Raw genomic sequence first — 27,767 nt, forward strand, 5'->3', positions numbered from 1 at the left:
CTTTGTAATAATAGCATTTATTATCATTGTGAAAATTAAAACCAAGGAAGATGGAAATAATTTATTGACCTGACTGACTTTGATGTCCACGTTTAAAAAATAAATAAATAAATAAATTTTACATTAGGTAAATAATAATACAAACAAAAAAAACCCCAAGGAATTTTCACATTGAAATATGGTTTAATATTTAATGTCAAAATTGCTAATCCTATTAAAATACGACTAAACATTTTTAGAATACAAAAACAGGAAGTCTATTTTTCATCCAGAGGGTTTCCATATTTTCTTAGATCTGCTGCAATCATGTGATCACTGCTGCTGCTCCTGCTGCCAGATTTGTCAGCACTTTCTTTCTTTATTTGACCCGTCTTCTTACAACTTTGGAGGATTGTCATTGGACTAGCATAAAGGTTGAGATCAGCAGCAATCATGATGTCACTATCCTTTGGCCTTTGGCTCCCTGACAATGGCGCATTGCTACCCTCTGCCTTGCCATCATATTTCTCTTTCTGGTGATCTAAAAAAAAAAAAAAAAAAATTAAAAAGGAAGAGTTTAATTTTTCTGAAAATATATCCCCCCTTCAACAGCAATACGATGGGAGGTTGCAATTGATCGAATGAATACAGTTGTAAATTTCTCGTAGTTATTTATTGTTGGTAAAGATATAGATCCTACCTCATCAACTACAACTAAAATAGCAACTTTTGTTCAATCAGTAGTATCCATTAAAGAAACCCGAAAATGTTGATCATTATTGGACGAGGAATTATTAAGGAACTTGTACCTTATGTCACCCACAACATTGGCGATGGAGAATTCTTAAGCAACTTTCACTGAAGAATACACCAAGGGACAAGGATTATTTAAAACTTAATGGACTTTTTTCTTAGCTAAAATGAATTCTTTTTTTTTTCACTCAAAAAAGAAAAGTCAATCATTTAATTTTATTCTGGCACTGTGTTAACTTTTAATAAGAAAGGAATACATTATTTTTTCCCTCATAAAAGAAAAGTATCACTGTTGAAATAAACCTTTAGTTTACTGCTGACTTGAAGTCCAACTGTGAAAACTTTTCTGTGAAATACATACTAAAAAGTGATTCTTTTTTTCTTGGCGGTAAAAAAGTGATTTTTTTCTTGGCGGTGTTAACAACATAAAATTGAAATTTATAAAGACACTATTTAAACATGGATGGCTTCAAGTCCAGTTTTCTCAAATTAGGTTAATACCAAATGGATATGTAACTAAAAAACGTAGAAAGACAATAAAAGAACGAAAGAAGATTAAAAAAAAACTTTATTAGAACAAAGATTATTGCAACAACAGAAGAACGAAGAGAGGCAGCAAAAGTTTGAAGAATTATTACTTCAAATACTGTTGAATATAGGATCGAAATACGGAAATGAAAATGCTTTTTCTCAAAATGCCATTTGGAGTTCAATTGACAACTTCATTTATTCCATATGTAACAAATTTGGGCCCTATGATAGCGAGCGAGTAGGTCAAATAGGTAAATATGCAATGTACACGGCTAATGATGAGGAATTTAGAATAACTGTGGAAGTTAAATACAAAACGAGAATTTGAAGGCAAAATGAATTTATAAAGAATAACAATCGCTGACAATAAGAAACATTTTGAACATCAGAAAATGAGGCACTAGTCTAGATAGAGGTCAAACTTTATAGAACAAAGAAACAGCTTCTATAGTTAAAAAGAATTGAGAGAGAGAGAGAGAGAGAGAGAGAGAGAGAGAGAGAGAGAGAGAGAGAGAGAGAGAGAGAGAGAGAGAGAGAGCGTTGGGAAGTGAATAACGGATGTTGTAATTACGTTGTCTATAAGATAATCAGGGAGTCGATTCTGGAAGCTGCAATATAGCCCCAAGAAGAGAGAATCTAGCAATGCGACTGGATCTGTCCAATCTATTATGTTGAACGAACGATCCAGAATAAAGCTACATTTAAAACGGTAATAAAAAGTATACCTGTTCATTGTTACTGTTGAAGAACTGTTGTTGTTGTTTCACCCAATGCCAGTAGGCGCAGGTGAAACGTGAACAAATTCCGCGGAATCTTTCATGTTTTTTTCTAATGGCTGAAAATACTTGATGCTTTGCCAAGGCTGTCAAGGGTATTTTTTATCGTGATGCAACCACTAGATGGGCTGCCTACCATGGCTTAAGAGAGGCTCATCTACTCTCAAGAGAAGGATAGAGCGCGCCAGTTTCCCAATCTGGTATTTTTACCTCGTGGTACATACAGCGCCTCGCTTTTTCAAGTGGTCACCCATCTGGTACTGGCCAGACTAAATGTTGATTAAGTTCGGTGATCTAGTGAGAACCGGTGTGTCAACGTGATTGTACCGTATTGAAGAACTCGGTCCTTTTAATGTTGAATGTGGAGTATGCGTACATGTACAAAACATGCATTGATGATAGAGTACATAACATTTGTTTATATATCTCGGTTGTCAAAATTTTGTGGATTGGAGTTAGCAGCCCGTTTTAAAGAATTGTTTATTGAACTGTTTATTGTATGTGTTTGAACACACACACACACACACACACACACACACACACACACACACACACACACACAATTAGGGCCCAAATTGGTAAAAATTGTTACTATTTTGAAAAAAAAAAGAAAAAGAGAAAAAATGTGTTAATTCTATTTATTCGAGAAAAGTATTTGTTGAATTAATTGTATGTTTTACACACCTAAACAAAAGTAAAAATAACAAATTTATTAAATGATAAGAAACAATGGACAGTCGTGCAAAAATGTGTACATGACTATTTTAATTTGAATCAAATAGAATTGCACACATGCGATAAATGTAATGTCAGAATTCAGAGTTGCAAACTTTTGTTATGAATTTTATGTCAAACATTGTTTTGTTTGGAGTTCAGAATAGTCATGAGGTCAGAAAGAGAAATATATATATATATATATATATATATATATATATATATATATATATATATATATATATATAGTCATTCGACATACAGTCCTGTTTAGTTGTATCACAACTCATCAGTGCCGCTAGACTAGCACCTCTCCCAAGCCAAGGACCGAACCTAGAACTGTCATGTTGACAGTCGGCAGTTCTACCACTCGACCACGGAAGCGATGCCCGCAAATAACCCGTTCGAATGTCTATTTAAACAAACATCCGTCTGCCACTTATGCGGTGCTCAAACCGCTTGTTTGTAAACAAACCTCGAGCTTCGCATTTTTCAGCCAATTAAGTAGCGAGTGAGATTATTTACGACAGTGCTCAACCCAAAGAGGTGGGTTTTAAAATATATTAGTAGTCATCAACATACAGTCCTGTTTCGTTGTATCACAACTCATCAGTGCCGCTAGACTAGCACCTCTCCCAAGCCAAGGATCGAACCTAGAGCCGTCGTGTTGATAGTTCTACTACTCGATCATGGAAGCGATGCCCGCAAATAACCCGTTCGAATGTCTATTTAAACAAACATCCGTCCACTCCTTGTGCAGTGCTCAAACTGCTTGTTTATAAACAAACCGCGAGCTTCGCATTGTATGTATATAATGTTATCAAAGCGTAAATCGTTAATAAAGCAAAATTTACCAAGATAAGAAAAGCTCAACACTATTAAGAGGAGCAAACAATAAAATTAAAATGAAAGATGAGAAATAAAACTAATCCCATTTTTCTCCACTTTCAGATTGTTTTATTTTTTACTTTTATCTATGTTTTTTATTATCTATTTATATATGTATATATTAGTGGTGGGACGATGCCAAAATTTTTCCCGATTCCGATTCCGATTCCGTTCAAAATTTCCGATTCCGATCCGATTCCCGATTCCGATTCCGATTCTTGTAAAATTTATACATATTTAATTAGAGATTTTTTTTGTTTGTTTTTTCGTAAATTTTCAAATTATTACATAAACCCCTGGTTAATGTCCGCGTATATTTTATCTCAAATGTTTGCCTTGTAATTGATTAAAAATTGTAACACAACAAAACATTTATTTTGATTTTAAAACAAAGCTATATTGTACCAGTTCGTATTTACTATATAACATGCTACTTACATGAATAGTGGAAAATATTCGAAGATTGGTAGGCAAAATAAGAAAACGATGTAAGAACAATATATTTAACAACGCCACTTAGCAAAGCCACATCTCATTGTTACGAACGAATTTCTAAATAATAATATTACTATTATGAAAACCATTTTTAACGTGAGATTGCGTGAGCTTTCTGTGCTTTCTCTCGCAGCTAAATCCCTATTCCAAAATGAAATATTACTTTTATAGATTACGTGTTAGAACATTTTTTTAATTGGCGGAAAGAAAAGCGATCATTTAGAATTTAGAGTGTAAGATCAGTTTCGAATATAAATTTAACGTAAAATGATCATCATTTCTGGCCATCCTAATTCTTTATGGATATTAACTAAAGTGTTTCCCACTAAATTAAGTTCGGTTTGCAACGTTGTAAAACCATGTGTAATCGCTTAAAAAGTAGACACCCTATCCCCAATAAGCGCACATAATTTAAAATTGGTAACACACTACAGCTCATGTTACGTTATATTTATTTGTGAAACTGACCGTCTATTTTAAATTCCTAATCGTTTTATATTAATGTTGTGTCGATTAATCGGAATCGGGAATCGGATAAATCGGTAATTTTGGGGGTATCGGAATCGGTATTGGAATCGGAAAAATTTGTGCCTAATTTCCGATTCCCAAATCGATTCTTTTAATATTTTTAAAAAGGTCATTTTCAATTGTTTGTACCGATTATAAATATTTCTTTCTTTTAAACTATTAGTAAAACTAAAGAAGATCTAAACTTATTTTATATGCGTAAAATAAACAAAACAAAAATTGAAACTTTGCGAAAATTTGCTAGGTACCCTTTAGAAGAATGCAGTTTATTTTCAAAGTGGCGAAAGAATTGTCTAAAATTAAAGAAATATTTTGCCCAGAAAAATAATATCAAACATTATTGCTAATTAAATGAAAAGTAGAATATAAAAGTGTTGGGTTTTGTCGGTATGTTTGCTGCTCCCTCACTCGGCAATCGGTATTGACAAATATAAAAAGCCGTGCATGCATGGTCCCCCTCTATGTGAGGAGGGGGGATCGAATAAAGTGATAAAAAAAAGTGATACATAACTGATAAAAAAACAATTTTGAGTGAAAAAAAAATTTTCAAAAGTTTTCAGAAAAATGACTAAGTTCAACTTTTGCTCCACACCCATTATTAGCCCTAAAACCTCCAGGGCTTGTGACTCTGATTTTTCCCAAGGTCAGTGATACTTCCATCAGGTGTATATCAGGTATGCCCATGGTTTTGCCAAGTTTCAGAAAAATCTAATGAATGGATGAAAAGTTATTCTGAAAAATATGTCAATTTTGTCTATTTAGAGTCATTTTGAGGTATTTTTTTTTTACCTGTTTTGCCCCCATGGGGGAGCTGATTACTTGTAAAAATGGACAAACGGCTATGTTTCAGGCCTTAAGACATGTAAATTTGAGTTCAGCACCATAAAAAACACTAAATAGAGATACATAATCACATTTTAGACAAATATGAAAAAAAGAGCCTAAAAAAGGGGTGGTTTTTAGCCCTAAAAGTTCCCGGGGGGCGCAAACCAGAGTTTTGCCAGGGTCAGCGATACTGAATTTACATTTGCAACAATTGCCTTCACATTTTGGACAAGTTTCAGTAAAATCTAATGGACGGGAAAAAAGTTATGGGGCCAAAAGTGTCATTTTTGCCATTTTGGGCATTTTTGACCCCTTTTCAGCCCCTGGGGGAGCAACGAGAGTTTTCTTTAAAAAAAACTCGATGTTGTGCACATCTACGTATTGGAGTACCACTTGTGGCAAAATTTCAGAAAAAAGTAATGGACGGTTATCCGGGAATCATCCGGACGAACGGACGAACGAACGGACGAACGGACGAACGCCACTGAAAACTATAGTCCCTCTCCGATAAATCGGGGGGACCAACAAGGAATGGGCAAAATTGTGAAAAGGCTTGGCCTTTGATTTAATTTGAAATATGCTTCCAGTGTGATTTTCTTTGATTCTGCCGGTATTGTTTATGTTTATACTTAAGGATTGCTACGACGGCGCCAATGCCGTCTGAAGCCGAGGCCTCCGTGAGATATATATATATGTATATATATATATATATATATATATATATATATATATATATATATATATATATATAAATATATATATATATATATATATATATATATATATCACGGAGGCCTCGCTGAAGCCCGCCAATCTCACTCCAAAGTTGAGTTGAAAGTATTATGGGGTAATTAACACCTTCGATGCCGTTGGTTTCGACAACAATACTTTTTCACACCCACTTGCCAAATTTCTCAAGGAGTTTAATATGAAAAGATTTCAAACGAATAGAGTTTTATTTTATTTTCCTGGAACCACATTGTCTGACACCGTCGCATTTTTCTCGGGTTTCGGAAAAGTTAAAAATATACATGAATATCTCACAATGAATTTATCAAAGTCTTGATAAAATAGATAAAGAGAAAACATTTAGAAATTTTTCAGATTGAAAAAGAAATTATATTTACATTTAAAAGTCCTCCCTCATTGAAATTCTACTTTTGGACGATATTTGTAAACCCACTAAAAACCAAATTATTTTTAGATCTAGGATGAAGCTCTAAACTGTCTTCACGTATTAAAAAAGGGTGATTGTGCAGTTTACACTATGTTAAAAAACGAAAAATAAAAAAATATATATTCTACGTACTCGTTATGGAATGAAGTTCTCATAAAAAAATCACGTAATTTCATCAAATAGTTTTTATTTTATGCCGTAAAAACGATTTGGGAAATTCGGAATCTTCCTAAAAAAACTGCGATAATTAGTCAAGGGAGCGTAAAACAAAAACTATTTAATGAAATTACGTGATTTTGTTATGAGAACTTCATTCTATAACGAGTACGTAGATCTATAGAGTTTAGTTTTACTAATAGTTTAAAAGAAATAAATATTTATAATCGGTACAAGCAATTGAAAATTAACTTTTGAAAAATATTAAAAGAATCGATTTTGGAATCGGAAATTATACACAAATTTTTCCGATTCCGATGCCGATTCCGATTCCCCGAAAATTACCGATTTAACCGATTCCCGATTCCGATTCCGATTCATCGGCACAACACTAGTATATATCTATTTTTTTAATTATCTATTTATATATGTATACATCTATTTTTTTAATTATCTATTTATATATCTATTTCCATTTCCATTGTTTGCTGTTTCTCTCTCTTTCCCCTTTTCCTCCACTTTCTCTTCTATCCTCTCTATTTTTTCCTTTCTTCTTCTATTGTTGGCTCTTCTTTAATGTTCTCCATTATTTTATAGTTGACTATAATTTTTTTCCTGTACTATTACCTACATATAATCTACCCTTCTGATTTACCTTTATATGTTTTTTTTTTCACATAGGAGTTACCACTTATCAAGGCCCAGAGGTTACTCGAGGATAAGAGTTAAAGTACAGTAGTCAATGGGACAATATTGTAGTAATCGTTAGTAGTGTAAATTTGGTAAATTGGATTACTTAAGGAGAACGGCTCATCAAGAACTTGTTTACGTTGGACTTGAAGATAACCATATTGTAGTCAGCTGCAAAGCGGGCAAATGGAAGGCAGTTCCACAGGTGTATAGTTCTAAGGAAGAAGCTTTGTTCATGGAATCTACGTTTAGGTTTAGATACAGGTAATTGATTTTTTTCTCCATTTTGACTCCATTAGCAGCTATTTTTACAAGCTAAAAACCAAATCGAATGTGTGCCCGAAGTGTTGTACCTATTTTTAATTACTATTTCCCATTTTATCCTATTCCTTCATTTTATCCTATCCATTTCATATCTAAATGTCATTAGGTCCAGTTTTTTACATTTTGTAGAATTCTGAACTTCTCTTCTGATGAGAAGCATTTAGCTTCGAAATGCCATGACCCAAAGATATTCCTTTTCTTAAACTTTCTTTTAACTTTTTCTTATTGTTCTGATAATATAATAAAATTAAATATAACTTTTCTTTCATTTAAATGCACACACACACACACACACACACACACACACACACACACACACACACACACACACACACACACATATTTTATTGATATAGACAAATTATATGCTAATGTTTCGGACAAATTGTCGGTCAAGACCACAAGTCCTCGTCAGATGACTTAAAAGTTTGTCTTCCACAGAAGAAATCCGGTTCTTAAATGAATAATAAGGGAGCTCTATTTGTCTAAAAAATAAAACATGTACAAATTTAGAGGGAGATTTTTTTTGTTTACATAGGAATCACCACTTATCAAGGCCAAGAGGTCACTCGGGGATAAGGGTTAAAGAGTGTACAGTAGAAATTGGACAATATAGTAACCGTTAGTAATGGAGATTCGGTAAATGTGTTAACTTATATGGAACGGCTCATCAAAAACTTGTTTACGTTAGACTTGAAGACAACCATATTGTAGTCAGCTGGAAAGCAGAAAAACGGAAGATAATTCCATAGGCGTGCAGTTCTAAGAAAGGGGTAATGTGACGTATAAACTCCAGACAGGCAGAAAAAAAAGAAGGCGAAAGACAGATTGTCCATGTAAGGGGGAGGGAAAGTGTTATTAGGAAATCATTAGACAGAGTGAAAGGATGAACTCTGTCTAATGATTTCTTATAACGCTCCCCTTCCCCTTACGTTGACAATCTTGATTACACCTGATTTTGTTCTTTCTTTTTTTCCTTCTCTTCTTTTTCTTTTTTCTGCCTTCACTTTCAATATTTGGAGTTTATATATCACATAACCTCTCTCACTCTTCCTATAAATTTTAACATGTTTTATTTTTTAAACAAATAGAATTTCATTATTTTTCATAATCATAGTTACTTTGTCTCTCTTTCTGTATGCAAAAAGTGTAAAACATCTCTATCAAACTTCTCTCTGAATATTTAATGTACAAACTTGAAACTTGATATATAGGGTATTTGCACTTCGGGCACACTTTCAATTTGGTTTTTAGCTTGTAAAAATAGCTGCTAATGGGGTCAAAATTGAAAAAAGTAATCAATTGACCATGGCAGGACTAATTTCTGACATATACATTTTTAGTTTGAAGTCGCTAATTGATCCATCTCAGGTGGTAACAATTGTTATATCGCATATTCCTCCATATTTACATGAATAAACCAGAAACCAGTAGGAGCAGCGACAGTGATAATAATAGCGACGCTAAGACAAAACCTGTTCGTCGATACAACGTAAATGGACACATACGACAACTTCAAAGCCAATTTTTTTTATGTACACGCATCAATAGAATAACTCACACCTCACTTCAACAAAGAAAACCGTCAGAGGAAGCCGCAAATCAAAAGAAAAATCAAAATACAAAACACAAATATCACAGCAGACGCATCTCCGGCACCATATAAACACGAATAATTATTTCACGAAACACTGCAACAGTACAATACCTACTAGAATACATTCACAGCTTTCTTAGCTTTAAATCGATATAACACATGTATACAAGCATCAAATAGATGTATCCTTACAATACATTAAAACACAAAAACAAACACAAATAAAGAGCGAAACGATGACTAGGGACAAAAGTCGCCCTTTACCTACTACTACGTCCGCATCGCGAGTATAAAAATGTTGATTCCACTCGTGATACTGGACAGCAAGCCTTGAAGTTTACCCCTCTTCCGCTGTCACCGCTGCCGCCAGATCATCATAGCTCACCAGCCAACAGATGCATCGTTCCTGTCATCGCTGCCGCCCACCTCAACCCGACAATAACTCAACACCCAACCAGCATTCCTACCGACGCACCACCGCCGCCCTCAAATTATCCTGACACACCAAACAGTTCGTTTCACGATCGTTTTAAACTCAACTTTTTCATTTGCCACTTTTTTGCGTTCCATACGCTCAGTTTTGTAATATAACAAATTGGTGTCAGAGCGTTTAGCAAGAGAAATATGGACAATTATACATGTTTCACAGGACCCGAACTGTTCACGCTAATTAAGGAGCAAAAACAGCTTCTTTTCCACTTAATTACCGGGCTTACACAGCCATCTGAAGATGTATTCCAGGAAATTCTACTCGACATAGACGCCATGGCAACTGCCTTAAAATCAGCGGCGATAGCAACTACCACCGCTCAGGCTAACGGCGATTATAAATTATTCATGCGTCAACAAACAATTCGAGACGCCATAAAACAGCAAAAGACCTTCCGCCCAGGAAACGACGGGAGTCAGTTGATCACAGCATTGAACAAAATATGATTCACGTCGCACCAGAACTAGAAGCCGAATTTGTTAAGTCCGCAAAAGACTTATTGGACCAAGGCAGATGCTCGACTGAACATGATACAGCCACCTTCATCCTCCTAAAGAAGTATCTCCTAGCAACTCACGGAAGCCAGATGACCACTTTTCAGCACTTAAGCCAAGCCTGGGACCTAGAACGGTGAGAAGATAAAAAACTGACGGACTTTGCAGGCCGACTTGAAAATGCACTTAGAGAAGCAGCAATCCACATGAAGAGCAAATTTAAGAAGGACAGGAATGCCGATCTATCCGTCGACGGCCTTATTTCGATCATAAGTGCAATGCTTATGGGCGAAAAGATCAAAGCGTGGAATTCTAACATCTACCCCCACCTCGTCAAGACGATGGACACAGCCACTATACCGCAACTGGCATAGCATCTGAAGTTCAAAGATACTTAGATCGTGGTGTAAAACCCGTTCTCACCACTCTCCAAGACACCGCATTTCTCTCTCACGAACACCACTTAAGTCAGAGAAAAACATTAGTCGCTTGTGGAGACGACGTCTTTTTTTTCCCTTAACATTGTTTTATTATCCAAGTGATTATTGTAGCATCCTAATAATTTCGTTTGGCTGATATCGTCTTTTGGTGTAAAACAGTTGAGCAAAGTCAACATTTTTAATCGTCTAAAAAAACAAAAACAAAATAAAAATAAAAACAAAACAAAACGTTCACAAGATTCCTGAACAAATAATCATGAAGAAAATCTATGAAATCAGAATTATTTAAATAACGATATTTCTACTTATAGTTCCGTCCTTGATTTAAAAAAAAAAAAAAATTCACAAATACTAATAGGAGTTATTTCCCCTTGATGAGCAATTCGACAAAATTTACAGAGATAATCAAACTTTCTATATAATCTTAATAAGATTATTAAGATTCTAAATAATTTATGTGAAGAAAGCGAGTACACAAATAAATTCGACGAAATTGCGTGCATTTCATGAGAAAAACAATTTGTATTTTTACTTATGTACAATAAATACAAGAAAAACACACAATTAATTAAACTTTTAAACAATTTTTTTTATTCTAAATTAATTTTTTTTTGTTTCATTACTATTAACGACTTATTATTTTGTTTCATTACTATTAACGGCTTATTTTTGTTTCATTAATATTAACGACTTATTATTTTGTTTCATTACTATTAACGGCTTATTTTTGTTTCATTAATGTTAACGGCTTATTATTTTGTTTCATTACTATTAACGACTTATTATTTTGTTTCATTACTATTAACGGCTTATTTTTGTTTCATTAATATTAACGACTTATTATTTTGTTTCATTACTATTAACGACTTATTATTTGTTTCATTACTATTAACGACTTATTATTTTGTTTCATTACTATTAACGGCTTATTATTTTGTTTCATTACTATTAACGGCTTATTATTTTGTTTCATTACTATTAACGACTTATTATTTTGTTTCATTACTATTAACGGCTTATTTTTGCTTCATTAATATTAACGGCTTATTTCTGTTTCATTACTATTAACGGCTTATTTTTTGTTTCATTACTATTAACGGCTTATTATTTTGTTTCATTATTATTAACGACTTATTTTTGTTTCATAACTATTAATGGCTTATTATTTCCTTTCATTACTATTAACGGCTTATGATTTTGTTTCATTACTATTAACGGCTTATTTTTTGTTTCATTAATATTAACGGCTTATTTTTGTTTCATTACTATTGACGGTTTATTTTTCGTTTCATTACTATTAACGGCTTAATATTTCCTTTCATTACTATTAACAACTTATGTTGTTTCATTACTATTAACGGCTTATTTTTCGTTTCATTACAATTAACGACTTATTATTTCCTTCATTACTATTAACGGCTTATTATTTTGTTTCATTACTATTAACGACTTATTATCTTGTTTCATTACTATTAACGGCTTATTTTTTGTTTCATTACTATTAACGGCTTATTTTTTGTTTCATTACTATTAACGTCTTATTTTTCGTTTCATTACTATTAACGGCTTATTATTTTGTTTCATTACTATTAACGACTTATTATCTTGTTTCATTACTATTAACGGCTTATTTTTCGTTTCATTACTATTAACGGCTTATTTTTCGTTTCATTACTATTAACGGCTTATTTTTTGTTTCATTACTATTAACGGCTTATTTTTCGTTTCATTACTATTAACGTCTTATTATTTTGTTTCATTACTATTAACGTCTTATTATTTTGTTTCATTACTATTAACGGCTTATTATTTTGTTTCATTACTATTAACGGCTTATTTTTTGTTTCATTACTATTAACGTCTTATTATTTTGTTTCATTACTATTAACGGTTTATTTTTCGTTTCATTATTATTAACGTCTTATTATTTTGTTTCATTACTATTAACGTCTTATTATTTTGTTTCATTACTATTAACGTCTTATTATTTTGTTTCATTACTATTAACGTCTTATTATTTTGTTTCATTACTATTAACGGCTTATTTTTTGTTTCATTACTATTAACGTCTTATTATTTTGTTTCATTATTATTAACGGCTTATTTTTCGTTTCATTACTATTAACGTCTTATTATTTTGTTTCATTACTATTAACGTCTTATTATTTTGTTTCATTACTATTAACGTCTTATTATTTTGTTTCATTACTATTAACGGCTTATTATTTTGTATCATTACTATTAACGACTTATTATTTTCCTTCATTACTATTAACGGCTTTTTTTTGTTTCATTACTATTAACGGCTTATTATTTTCTTTCATTAATATTAACGGCTTATTATTTTGTATCATTACTATTAACGACTTATTATTTTCTTTCATTATTATTAACGGCTTATTATTTTCTTTCATTACTATTAACGGCTTATTTTTTGTTTCATTACTATTAACGGCTTATTATTTTGTTTCATTACTATTAACGGCTTATTTTTTGTTTCATTACTATTAACGACTTATTATTTTTTTTCATTAATATTAACGGCTTATTTTTGTTTCATTACTATTAACGGCTTATTTTTTTCATTAATATTAACGGCTTATTTTTTGTTTCATTACTATTAACGGCTTATTTTTTTCATTAATATTAACGGCTTATTTTTGTTTCATTACTATTAACGGCTTATTTTTTTCATTAATATTAACGGCTTATTATTTTGTTTCATTACTATTAACGGCTTATTTTTTTGTTTCATTACTATTAACGGCTTATTATTTTGTTTCATTACTATTAACGGCTTATTATTTTGTTTTATTAATATTAACGACTTATTATTTTGTTTCATTACTATTAACGGCTTATTATTTTGTTTCATTACTATTAACGGCTTATTATTTTGTTTTATTAATATTAACAACTTATTATTTTGTTTCATTACTATTAACGTCTTATTATTTTGTTTCATTACTATTACCGTCTTATTATTTTATCTCATTGCTATTAACGGCTTATTATTTTGTTTCATTATTATTAACGGCTTATTATTTTGTTTCATTACTATTAACGGCTTATTATTTTGTTTCATTACTATTAACGGCTTATTATTTTGTTTCATTACTATTAACGACTTATTATTTTGTTTCATTATTATTAACGACTTATTATTTTGTTTCATTACTATTAACGGCTTATTATTTTGTTTCATTATTATTAACGGCTTATTATTTTGTTTCATTACTATTAACGGCTTATTATTTTGTTTCATTACTATTAACGGCTTATTATTTTGTTTCATTACTATTAACGGCTTATTATTTTGTTTCATTACTATTAACGGCTTATTATTTTGTTTCATTACTATTAACGGCTTATTATTTTGTTTCATTACTATTAACGGCTTATTATTTTGTTTCATTATTATTAACGGCTTATTATTTTGTTTCATTATTATTAACGGCTTATTATTTTGTTTCATTACTATTAACGGCTTATTATTTTGTTTCATTACTATTAACGGCTTATTATTTTGTTTCATTACTATTAACGGCTTATTATTTTGTTTCATTAATATAAACGGCTTATTATTTTGTTTCATTACTATTAACGGCTTATTATTTTGTTTCATTATTATTAACGGCTTATTATTTTCTTTCATTATTATTAACGGCTTATTATTTTTTTTCATTACTATTAACGACTTATTATTTTGTTTCATTACTATTAACGGCTTATTATTTTGTTTCATTATTATTAACGGCTTATTATTTTTTTTCATTACTATTAACGGCTTATTATTTTGTTTCATTACTATTAACGGCTTATTATTTTGTTTCATTATTATTAACGGCTTATTATTTTGTTTCATTATTATTAACGTTTTATTATTTTATTTCATTACTATCAACGGTTCATTATTTCCTTTCATAACTATTAACGTCTTATTTTGTTTCATTATTATTAACGGCTTATTTTTCGTTTTATTACTATTAACGGCTTATTTTTCGTTTCAATAATATTAACGTCTTATTATTTTGTTTCATTACTATTAACGGCTTATTATTTTGTTTCATTACTATTAACGGCTTATTTTTGTTTCATTACAATTAACGGCTTATTTTTGTTTCATTAATATTAACGACGTATTATTTTGTTTCATTACTATTAGCGGCTTATTTTTGTTTCATTACTATTAACGGCTTATTTTTCGTTTCATTACTGTTAACGGCTTATTATTTTGTTTCATTACTATTAACGGCTTGTTTTTTGTTTCATTACTATTAACGGATTATTTTTGTTTCATTAATATTAACGGCTTATTTTTTGTTTCATTACTATTAAGGGCTTATTTTTGTTTCATTAATATTAACGACTTATTATTTTGTTTCATTAATATTAACGGCTTATTATTTTGTTTTATTACTATTAACGGCTTATTATTTTGTTTCATTAATATTAACGGCTTATTATCTTGTTTCATTACTATTAATGGCTTATTATTTTGTTTCATTACTATTTAAAAGCTTATTATTTTCGTTTCACTACTATTAACGGCTTATTATTTTGTTTCATTATTATTTACGGCTTATTATTTTGTTTCATTACTATTAACGGCTTATTATTTTGTTTCATTACTATTAACGGCTTATTATTTTGTTTCATTATTATTAACGGCTTATTATTTTGTTTCATTATTATTAACGGCTTATTATTTTTTTTCATTACTATTAACGACTTATTATTTTGTTTCATTACTATTAACGGCTTATTATTTTGTTTCATTATTATTTACGGCTTATTATTTTGTTTCATTATTATTAACGGCTTATTATTTTGTTTCATTACTATTAACGGCTTATTATTTTGTTTCATTACTATTAACGGCTTATTATTTTGTTTCATTATTATTAACGGCTTATTATTTTGTTTCATTATTATTAACGTCTTTTTATTTTATTTCATTACTATTAACGGCTCATTATTTCCTTTCATAACTATTAACGTCTTATTTTGTTTCATTATTATTAACGGCTTATTTTTCGTTTTATTACTATTAACGGCTTATTTTTCGTTTCAATAATATTAACGTCTTATTATTTTGTTTCATTACTATTAACGGCTTATTATTTTGTTTCATTACTATTAACGGCTTATTTTTGTTTCATTACTATTAACGGCTTATTTTTGTTTCATTAATATTAACGACGTATTATTTTGTTTCATTACTATTAGCGGCTTATTTTTGTTTCATTACTATTAACGGCTTATTTTTCGTTTCATTACTGTTAACGGCTTATTTTTCGTTTCATTACTGTTAACGGCTTATTTTTGTTTCATTACTATTAACGGATTATTTTTGTTTCATTAATATTAACGGATTATTTTTGTTTCATTACTATTAACGGCTTATTTTTCGTTTCATTACTGTTAACGGCTTATTTTTCGTTTCATTACTGTTAACGGCTTGTTTTTTGTTTCATTACTATTAACGGATTATTTTTGTTTCATTAATATTAACGGCTTATTTTTTGTTTCATTACTATTAAGGGCTTATTTTTGTTTCATTAATATTAACGACTTATTATTTTTTTTCATTAATATTAACGGCTTATTATTTTGTTTTATTACTATTAACGGCTTATTATTTTGTTTCATTAATATTAACGGCTTATTTTTGTTTCATTACTATTGACGGTTTATTTTTCGTTTCATTACTATTAACGGCTTATTATTTCCTTTCATTACTATTAACAACTTATGTTGTTTCATTACTATTAACGGCTTATTTTTCGTTTCATTACAATTAACGACTTATTATTTCCTTCATTACTATTAACGGCTTATTATTTTGTTTCATTACTATTAACGACTTATTATCTTGTTTCATTACTATTAACGGCTTATTTTTTGTTTCATTACTATTAACGGCTTATTTTTTGTTTCATTACTATTAACGTCTTATTTTTCGTTTCATTACTATTAACGGCTTATTATTTTGTTTCATTACTATTAACGACTTATTATCTTGTTTCATTACTATTAACGGCTTATTTTTCGTTTCATTACTATTAACGGCTTATTTTTCGTTTCATTACTATTAACGGCTTATTTTTTGTTTCATTACTATTAACGGCTTATTTTTCGTTTCATTACTATTAACGTCTTATTATTTTGTTTCATTACTATTAACGTCTTATTATTTTGTTTCATTACTATTAACGGCTTATTATTTTGTTTCATTACTATTAACGGCTAATTATTTTTTTTCATTACTATTAACGGCTTATTATTTTGTTTCATTACTATTAACGGCTTTTTTTTCGTTTCATTACTATTAACGACTTTTTATGTTGTTTCATTAATATTAACGACTTTTTATTTTGTTTCATTACTATTAACGGTTATTATTTTGTTTCATTAATATTAACGACTTATTATTTTCTTTCATTACTATTAACGGTTATTATTTTGTTTCATTAATATTAACTGCTAATTATTGTTTTAATACTATTAGCGGCTTTTTATTTTCTTTGATTACTATTAACGACGTATTATTTTCTTTCATTACTAATAACGTCTTATTATTTTGTTTCATTACTATTAACGGCTTATTTGGTTTCATTACTATTAACGGCTTATTATTTTGTTTCATTACTATTAACGCCTTATTATTTTGTTTAATTACTATTAACGCCTTATTATTTCGTTTAATTACTATTAACGACTTATTATTTTGTTTCATTAATATTAATGACTTATTATTTTGTTTCATTACTATTAACGGCTTATTTGGTTTCATTTCTATTGACGGCTTATTATTTCGTTTCATTACTATTAACGGCTTATTATTGTCTTTCATTAATATTAACGACTTATTATTTTGTTTCATTACTATTAACGGCTTATTTTTCGTTTCATTACTATTAACGTCTTATTATTTTGTTTCATTACTATTAACGACTTATTATATTGTTTCATTACTATTAACGGCTTATTATTTTGTTTCATTACTATTAACGGTTTATTTTTCATATTGTTACTATTAACGGCTAATTATTTTGTTTCATTATGATTAACGCTTAATTATTTTGTTTCATTACTATTAACGGCTTAATTAATGTTTCATTACTATTAACGGCTGATCATTTTGTTTCATTACTATTAACGGCTTATTATTTTGTTTCATTACTATTAACGGCTTATTATTTTGTTTCATTACTATTAACGGGTTATCATTTCGTTTCATTACTAATAACGGCTTATTATTTTGTTTCATTACTATTAACGACTTATTTTTTTTGTTTCATTACTATTAACTGCTTATTATTTTGTTTCATTACAATTGACTGTTTGTTTTTTTTTTCATTACTATTTACCGCTTTTTTATTTTGTATCATTACTATTAAGGGATTATTATATTGTTTTATTACTCTTAAGGGCTTATTATTTTGTTTAATTTCTATTAACTGCTTATTATTTCGTTTCATTACTATTAACTGCTTATTATTTCGTTTCATTACTAATAACTGCTTATTATTTCGTTTCATTACTAATAAAGGATTATTTTTCGTTTCATTACTAATAAAGGATTATTTTTTGTTTCATTACTAATAACGGCTTATTTTTTGTTTCATTACTAATAACGGCTTATTATTCTGTTTTCATTACTATTAACGGTTTTTATTTATTAAAAGTAATAGTATGAACTATAACGAGAATTAAAAAATCTGATTAAGTATTAAAAAATTTATTACAAAATTAAATTGCGACACGTAAATTTTATGGACTAGACCAATTTCATTTCGGTTGATCGTGATTTTTTTAAAGCCCAATAAAATGATGTGATTTTATTTTCTTCACCTTTGCAGCAACGCGGAACCTAATTTATTCAGGTGTTAACTGAAATCGCATCTTAGAAATAATGTTAACATCCATGCTGACATTCAAATTGTTATAAAATTATCAGAAAATGCTTACAAAGAGAAAAATTCATGAAAGATTAATTAACGGAAATTTTATCGTTACGTTCAACGAATTTTATCCCGTTGCATGAGACTAAGAAGTCTAAAAGAAATTTAATCAAAAATAAAGAGACCAAGGTAAACTGGTATAAAAATTTCATCAAAAAGAAAAATAGAAAAGGAAAGAATAATAGAAAAGGAAATGTATAGTTCGACTTGGTAGCTAAATCAGTCCCTCTGGCGGTTCTTAAGAACTCTTTTAACAATTATACTTTTACAAAAAAAAGAATTCAGCGTAGTTGGAACACGCCAACACTTTTTACCCTTTTTTGTGTTATTCAATGCAGAATTAAGATGCATAAATCATTAGCAGTTTCCAATTGAGTTTATCTGACTTCTCACCACTAGAAATAATTCGATGGAGGATCCGTTACCAAAATTTATTTCTTTTATTTTGCTTTTTTTACGGCATATCAACCCTTTCTTGGGTTATTTAACATCGAATTAATATTCATCCAGAAATAGCATATAGATACTATTTTATCGAATAAATTGTAATTCCAACTGTTGTCATGGGAAATTGAAAACAGACTTTGTTTTGCTTATTTCTCGAATTTATAATTTTATCTGATTTCGATTCCGTTCAGGATTTGTTTGGTAAGTTTAATAATCTCGATGGTTAATATTACTTTTTCTTGTATTTCAAACGTCGCAACACCGCTCTGGTGTAATTCAAAGGTCGCAAAACCGCTCTGGTTCTTTCAGTTCGTCACAACACCGCTCTGGTGTAATTCAGTTCGACGCAACACCGCTCTGGAGCTTTCAAAGCCTAACACCGCTCTAGTACTTTTAGTATCCTGGCAGTCTCTAGTGTTTTTTTATCTTCCCCAGCTTCTGTTGGTTTCACTCTTTTTAAAATCGCGCGCTCAATGTTTTAACCAATCGAATCCCGCGTGACACAGCAAGAAGTATTAGCACCAGATATACCGAGAGAGGTGGAGAAAAGAAGGGGAGAAAGAGAAAAGAAAATACACCAATTAGAGGAAGTAAAGTAAGTGGATGGAGAGAGTAAAAAGACACTAATAGCGGGAAAAAAGGAAGGGGAGGTAAATAGAGAAAAAGGAAAATAAAATTTCTACAGAATAAAGCAGGAAAACATTGTTTAACAACACGCGATATATATATATATATATATATATATATATATATATATATATATATATATATATATATATATATAAATTACAAGATTTTTTTAATCTACTAATTGTTCATTTGTAATATTCAATTTGAAAAGTAATAAAATGTATGTGTTCATTGTGATTAAAAAATTTAGTTGGGAATAGGTGCACCATTCATCGTATGAACCAGTGCGTTGACCACGATGAGAAAATCTTATTTGGTCTTGGAATAAGTGGTCTGAAATGTTACCAAAGATAAGATGTTAAAAATTAGTATAGACCTGTTCTGGGGCAACCGGAAAGAATGAAGAAGAAGAAAGAAAAATAATGGCCATTTTTTTTCTTTATATGGCTACGTGTTTGTCAAGTTTGTCACGTGATATGCAAATGAGATGCTCTGGTTAGGAATAAAAAAAGCCTGAGTTTTCAGGGACTGTGAAGTTTAGAATTGGACGTTGAAGAAGCGAGTCTCCTGAGCCGTGAGTCGCATTTTGTAGTTGAGAGTTTAGACACCAGAGTGTCGAACATTGGTGCTGAATTTTTGACAGCAGAGTAACAAGTGGTGGAGTTAGATTTATTGTCATCATAACCAAGAGTAGGACTTGAGTGCTTTAAATTACATTTATGTCTGTAATTTATGAATGTGTATATGTGCGCGACAATGTCGACATTTATGCGATGCTTTACATTGTTAAACATAAATATGTGTGTGTGTGTGTATGTGTGTGTGCGTGTGTGTGTATTTTTGGTCAAAGTGCTTAAGTATTTGTGTGAGTTGAAAAATTAATAGTAGCCGCCCAATCCCCAAGTGGGTGACGGAGGTGGAAACGTTGTCCTGTTAACCGTGTGCTGATTTTTTTTTGTTCCAGCTCATACACATGTTTACATACGACAAAAAGCAAAACTATCTTAAGGAAAACATAATCTCAACACACACACACACACACACACACACACACACACACACACACACACACACACACACACACACCCACCCACCCACCCACACACACACACACACACACACACACACACACACACACACACAGTTGTTCACATACACATCCTGACAAAGGGCAACATACACATTAACACACTCATGTATTCTGACGCAAATCATCACATAAATGCCGACACTGTTACTCACATATATGTAATCATAAATTACAGGTACAAACACATACATTTTATTAAATTGAACATTTTAAATGAACATATACTAACCCCAAAATATTGAAGGCAGCACATATACCAGAAAGAACAGGTAGAAATAAGTCATGCACCAGCAAAGCTTCTTTCTTAGAACTGCACGCCTATGGAATTGTCTTCCGTTTTTCTACTTTCCAGCTGACTACAATATGGTTGTCTTCAAGTCTAACGTAAACAAGTTTTTGATGAGCCGTTCCGTATAAGTTAACAAATTTATCGAATCTCCATTACTAACGGTTACTATATCGTCCAATTTCTACTGTAGACTCTTTAGCCCTTATCCTCGAGTGGCCTCTTGGCCGTGATAAGTGGTGATGCCTATGTAAAACAACCCCAAAAAACCCCATTCACTATGACTATAACTATGTACCTAGAAAACGGATCTATTAAACTTGACAAAGTGATATAGGACAAAAAGGAGAAAGCGGCAACCTTAGTAGAAGTCAGTGTTCCCAATGATGCTGGGTTAAAAAAAGATGAGAAGGAAGAGATATCAGAATATCAAGGTCTTATGTATAACATAAAAAGAAACTGGAATTTTAGGAAGATCTTTACTATTTCAGTAATTATAGAAGCAACCAGTATCCTCAGACAGCCTGATCTGGTAGCAAGAAACTATGGAAATAATTTTCAATTTCGGCATATGGTAAAAATGCAACAAATGCATTAGAGTGAACTACTTCATTAGCGTTTACAAAACAAAGCAAGTAAACGTCGTAACATGAGGGTGTAACGACACTCTACAATACGAGGTGTCTACAATAAGTTTCCAGACTTTTTTGTACAGGCATTTAAAATTGTCATAGACTTTTGAAAATTCAGTTTGTTATTGCTATAGATCTTATGAGTCATGACTGGCAAATTTTTATGATTTCAGCTTCCAATGAACAGCTACAGCAGGAATTCGAATACATCCTACTAAAGCCTGATAGTCACAAGTGGTGTATTTTAAAAATGTACTCTGGACGTGAGGACACTTTAAAAGAATGATATGCAATAAAATTCTGTTTTAAACTTGGAAAAGTGCCACAGAAACGTATGGAATGCTTCAGACTGCTTTTAGACCATCTTTCATGAATCGAGCATCAGTTTTTATGTGGCATAAGAGATTCAAGGAAGGCAGGAAGTTTGTGAAGGATGACGAGAAGTGTGGGAGGAGCAAGGAAGTCAGAACACCAGAAATGATTGGTCAAATAAAGAATTTCATAGATAAGGACCGTCGTTTGCCTATAAAGACAATAAGTGCACAGTTTGATGTCAGTGTGGGAACTGTACACACAATTATTAGCGATGAAATGAAGATGCGGAAGATTTACGCAAACATGTCTACAACTCCAATGTTGTGACAGACTATTTGACTACAACTCCAATGTTGTGACAGACTATTTGACTAAGGTGGGCAGTTTCTCACTCTCCCTATTGTCCAGACCTTGCTCCATGTGACTTTTGCTTATTCCCTAAGCCCAAGGAAAACCTTAGAGGCTGTCTTTATGAAACAATTGAGAAGATGACAGAGGCTGTGATGAGGGTCATTGACATGCTCGCATGAGAGGACTTTTATGGAGCCTTTCTGGAATTGTTGGAACATTACAACAAGTGCATTTCAGCCGGAGGAGATTACTTCGGAGGGGAATAGAGTTTCATGTGTGTACTATCAATGAAAGTGCCCATACGAAAAAAACCTGGAAACTTATTAAAGGCACCTCGTACCTGAACAGCGCCTATGCCTTTACAATCGAGACTGGCAAAGTGACACGTAACATCAGACACTTGCCATGCTGGTAGATTCAGGTTTTATTCTAAACATCATAGACAAACATGCGTAGGTCAAATTAGAGGAAAATAAAATATAATGCACACGCAGTAAGGCCAGATCAACAAAACCACGTTTTACCTAAACCTCTAAAAGCTGTAGGAACTTTTGCGAAAGAAATCAAAATCATCGACAGAAAATGCACTCGTGAACTCTTTTCATAGACCATGCTAAGGCACAAAGCAACCGCACAGCTTCAGTTGTGAAACTAACAAATCTTGCGAAGGAGAGTTCCATTAAATATTGTGATAATTTTGCAACTGCAGAACTAAAAAAATGTAATTGAAAACTGATTTTAAAAATGAACTATCTGGATGTGACTTTGACTGATTCATTCCACCAACGCAGGCGGAAGGACGCTGGTATTAGTCGCCCGAGGCATGTGACAGTATCAACGCTCTTGTGGGGTGGGGTCATGTAGTAAAACTTTCCATGTTAACTTTTCAAGAGACAATTGCTGCACTACACACATCTTGGCAAAAAATATAGTTAGAAATCTACACTTTAATTCTGTGAAAAGGAAAAATGCCATAATCTGACATTCATGGTGAACTCTTGTATGATTTTCACAGAGGCGGATAGAAAAACAACCTATTGCATTATGGGAAATAACGTCGATTCAGATACGTCATGACACCTCGTTAACACGTTTTTATTAATGAGATTGAAAAATTAATCTGCAACCTTCAATTCACACGAAATATGACAGCTGGTGGGAAAAAGTCCACAACAACATCAGTTTGTGCAACACAATTTGAGTGAAGATGCAAACGATGCAAAAGATGAGTTTTATGACGAAATTGTTATTGTAATATTTTTAGGGTATTCTGTATGACATTACGACGCCAGAACAAATATGTAATATTCGTTCTGTATAACATGGAGGGGTGTATACATTATGTACATGTGTCTAATAGTGTAATGTTTAGTGTTGCAAAACCTACGACAACAGATACATTTTAACAACAGACATGTAAGAAAATGAACAAATAATAGTTCTCTTGGGTTGTAACATAAGATAAATCGAAGAAACATACCTGAACCGTCCAAGATCTTGTTTGATGGATCATCGGGAACAGCTGCAAAAAAGATTCACCTAATGAATCAACAAATCTCAGGTTGTCTTTTCAGCAGCTTTTATTTCCGATATTTCTCCATTGGGAAGTTGCCGCTAGTCCTAGAATAATGTCTTCTAATCTCCTCTACCGGGAGCCATCAACGTCTGATTCGATCCGCTCTCGCTCACCGCCGATTTTTGACTCATCAAATTATCGTATCTTTTCCAAAAACTCTACCTAAAGTCCACGTCACTTTAAAATGATCTCTACATAAAATCACGTCAGACTCTAGAGGTCAATCTATTTTAAACTATTGTTCATTCTTTCCAATTAAAAATATCTTAACATAAATAATTTTCTCTGCAAATATTTATTTTGATAGGATAACATTATGCCTTTACAGATATTACAACGATCATAAGAATCGTCAACTAGCAATACTTTCGGTGTTGCAATGCTAATATCTAACACTAGTAAGGCTTGTCAGACGATTTGAATTATCTTATTGGAAACATTTCTTGTGGTTTTGACGGTGGGCACGGAGGAAATGAATATGCCGATGAGACTGCAGAAGAAGAGTTTGTTCCCGCCATGGACAAAGTTGGTTACAAATATTGCTTTAAAGAAACAAGAAATCTGGAACAGCAAAGATTAAAGTAAATTATCTGCTGATAAGGCAAACGACAGAAAGCTCTTGAGTGATGCTAAAGTAATACCAGTTGAAGAAATTGTGATATTTGCATAAACCAATTATCTGTAACTTCAAATTGACGAAGACTCATGAGGTAAATAGCCATAATGTACGGAGGTTGTATGAACATGATGTGAAATATGAGTTCAAAGATAAAGCGAATGAGCTTTTTTGATTGTCAGATCCACTTTAGGAGATATGGAAGGCAATGGAAGAAGTTGAAAGATGCATTGTTAAAGGCAACAAAGCAGATTTGTAGGTGAATAAAAGAGCCTCCAAGACATCAGATGACATGGTTGTGAAATGACGAAGTTGAGAATTGTATCCAAGAAAACGTAAACAATGGAGTAGAGTGAAAAAAACGAATTGTATCTGATCACAAAAAGCACAGAAAGAGCAATGTACAAAGCCGAGGTAGAGGCTGAGCAAGTTAGATTTCCAGAGAAAGTTAGATTTACAAAGCTAAGACGGGGGTTTAATATTATGTAGAGCAGGAAACTCCGTTGGGTTAGTCACATTGAAAAAAAAATGGATGAAAATGTTAGATGCAAAAAGTTGAGGTAGCAAGACCAGTTTACTGAGAAAAGCTAAAGAAAACATGGCACAATTCATTTGAAAAAAAGGGGATAAATAAACACCTGTCCAGAGATAGAATAGTTTGCAAGCCAATTTCTAAAAGCCATCCATTATCTGATGACCAAAAGGAAGAGCAAATCTACAAAACCAAGATGGAAGCGGAAAAAGCGATGTTTCCAGATAGGGATGGCCAAAAGGCATGGCTGAAAGGGATGAAAGGACTGAAAGCGATGACCAAATGAATAATTATTCAGGATTGCTAAGAAGATGAGGAAGAAGTGTGGACAGAAGTACATTCGAAATTACGATAAAGTCGAGCAACAAATGGATGGGATGAGAGAAATGTTTGAAAACGCTTTTATAAATAGATTGTTAAATGCTGGGTTTTCATGGGAACGAAAAATATTTTCAGAGGTTGTATCTGGACCAGTCATAGAAATTGAGAAAAAATGGCATTGGAAGTTGTGCATGAGATCAAAAAGGGTAAGATTGTAGAACACCCAGACGTTGTTGGAGAAATGTCGGAGGCTGTGGGTGAAACATTGAGGCATTAAGATGACAAATCAGATGATACAAATGTTGTATTGTCTGTCTGTAACGATTTGTCTGTTTATCGCTCACATATGTATAATCATGTTTGTTGCACATATACGGTGCGTGTTATTAAATAAATATATGCACTCTAACTTGTTCCAGCCGTTTGACAATCAAACACGGAGACGTTTTGATAATATAACTGTTTTATATTTAATTATTATTTTGCCTGAAGTGGTTGTTGGACGTATCGAGCAAGGATGAAAGGTGAGGTTGGGGTTGACGAACTAATGGCGTAATGATCCTGTGTCTCTCACCGTCTCTCATTCTCTGTGTTGTTTTTTGTTCGTCGAACCTTTTTCTTTTATTGACAAATTCTTTCTTTGTTCCATTAGAGGTCAATATATGAGACCAAGTCCGACATAGTATTTTCTTTGTTCCTTGCTAACCTGGAATTTGTGTGCGTGCACGATCTCCAAGTTCCTTTATCTAACACAACATGCTCCTGAAGACTGAGGCCTTATTAAACTTTTGAACTGTTACAATTATAAAATAGAAACTCTGGAGAGAGGTAATTACAGAGGTCCAAAAGATGTATCCGGCTCTTCAAGTGGTTGATAGAATAATTGAGCATGAAATAAGTAAAATAAAAATTAAATGAAGTTTAGTTTTATATCTGGACAAAGTACAACTGCTTCTATATTTATCCTGAGACAAATGCAAGGAAGTACCTTAGTAAAAAGAATAACCTGTATTTTGTTTTTATTGCTTTTAAGAAAGATTTTGACTGGGTTGTAAGAGATGTTGTCTTGTAGACTTAAATAAACTAAGTGCCAAAAAGTGGTTGGTAAAGTTGTTCAAGCATGTTTTCAAAATAATGCTAGAACTAATAGCATATTTGGTATCATCTTTAATATCGGAGTACATCAGGGTTCTGTAGTGAGTACCTTGTTTTTCACTTGTGTTTAAAAGCGTCGTTATCTGGGGAGTTTCATGCGGGTCTATAGAAGAGATTCTTTTACGCTGATCATTTAGTGCCTGTCTTTGAGACTGAAGAAATTTTACTTGTTAAGTTATGAGACTGAAGAAAAGACATGGAAAATAAAAGTTTGAGAGGGTATATTACGCAGAACAAAGGGGGTGTAATCTTAGAAAGTCCCCTATTTAGTTTGTGGGAAAAGTTTGGAGTTTGGAGTTAGGATCGGGTTTTCGAGCTACTTGTAAGCATTGTGGGTACACAAGGAGTGCAGTGGAAATACTGGTAGATCAAGAGCAGCACACAAGTTTGTGTGTAAGTTAAGGGGGATGGATGAGAACTCAGATGTGCAGAGATTTTATTTGAATAGAGAAAACTTATTAAGGTTGAGCAAGAGTTTATTTCAGAGAAATTCTGCTATTAATAATAATAATAATAATAATACTAATAATAATAATAATAATAATAATAATAATAATGATAATAATATCGTCATATATAGTATGATAGTGTGTGTACGTGGAGAGGTGAGGACAAAAAGTGAGTTTGTAAAACTAGTTCAATGCAAAATAATAACAAAAGATAGAATCTAAAATGAGTAATTTTCTTTACTCTCTTCATCAAATGGATTAAAAAGTATTACTGCTACCAGTGATATTTCCTATTGTTTATAATAGAACTTTTTCAATTTTTAATTCTTTTCTTATCTTATTACCTTTGACTATATATATATATATATATATTGATTGATTGATTGCAGCGTTTTGTCAGAAAGTCCATCTGTCCTGGAACCCGTATCATCGTGCGCTGTCATGTGATTAACAAGACCTTCCTTGGAAAGTAGAGCCAAGTCACACACCTCACAGATCCAATATATATATATATATATATATATATATATATATATATATATA

General features: G+C 31.7%; 1 protein-coding gene across 2 annotated transcripts in view; it reads right to left on the minus strand.

Moving 5' to 3' along the window:
* LOC145243775 (uncharacterized) overlaps positions 1-27,767 on the minus strand; it is a 36,576-nt gene continuing 8,809 nt past the window's right edge. The window contains exons 2-3 of one of the 2 annotated variants that reach the window (XM_080106816.1): positions 24,056-24,097; positions 1-520 (exon numbers count right to left, since the gene is read on the minus strand). In XM_080106816.1, the coding sequence (XP_079962942.1) occupies positions 258-520; positions 24,056-24,097 (305 nt within the window). In that variant the 3' untranslated portion in view covers positions 1-257. The remainder of the gene's footprint in view (positions 521-24,055; positions 24,098-27,767) is intronic. The other variant, XM_080106817.1, reaches the window with a different exon arrangement.

This window comes from Euprymna scolopes, chromosome 22 (genome assembly GCF_053919585.1).
Source record: "Euprymna scolopes isolate OS-2025 chromosome 22, ASM5391958v1, whole genome shotgun sequence".
NCBI lineage: Eukaryota > Metazoa > Mollusca > Cephalopoda > Sepiida > Sepiolidae > Euprymna > Euprymna scolopes.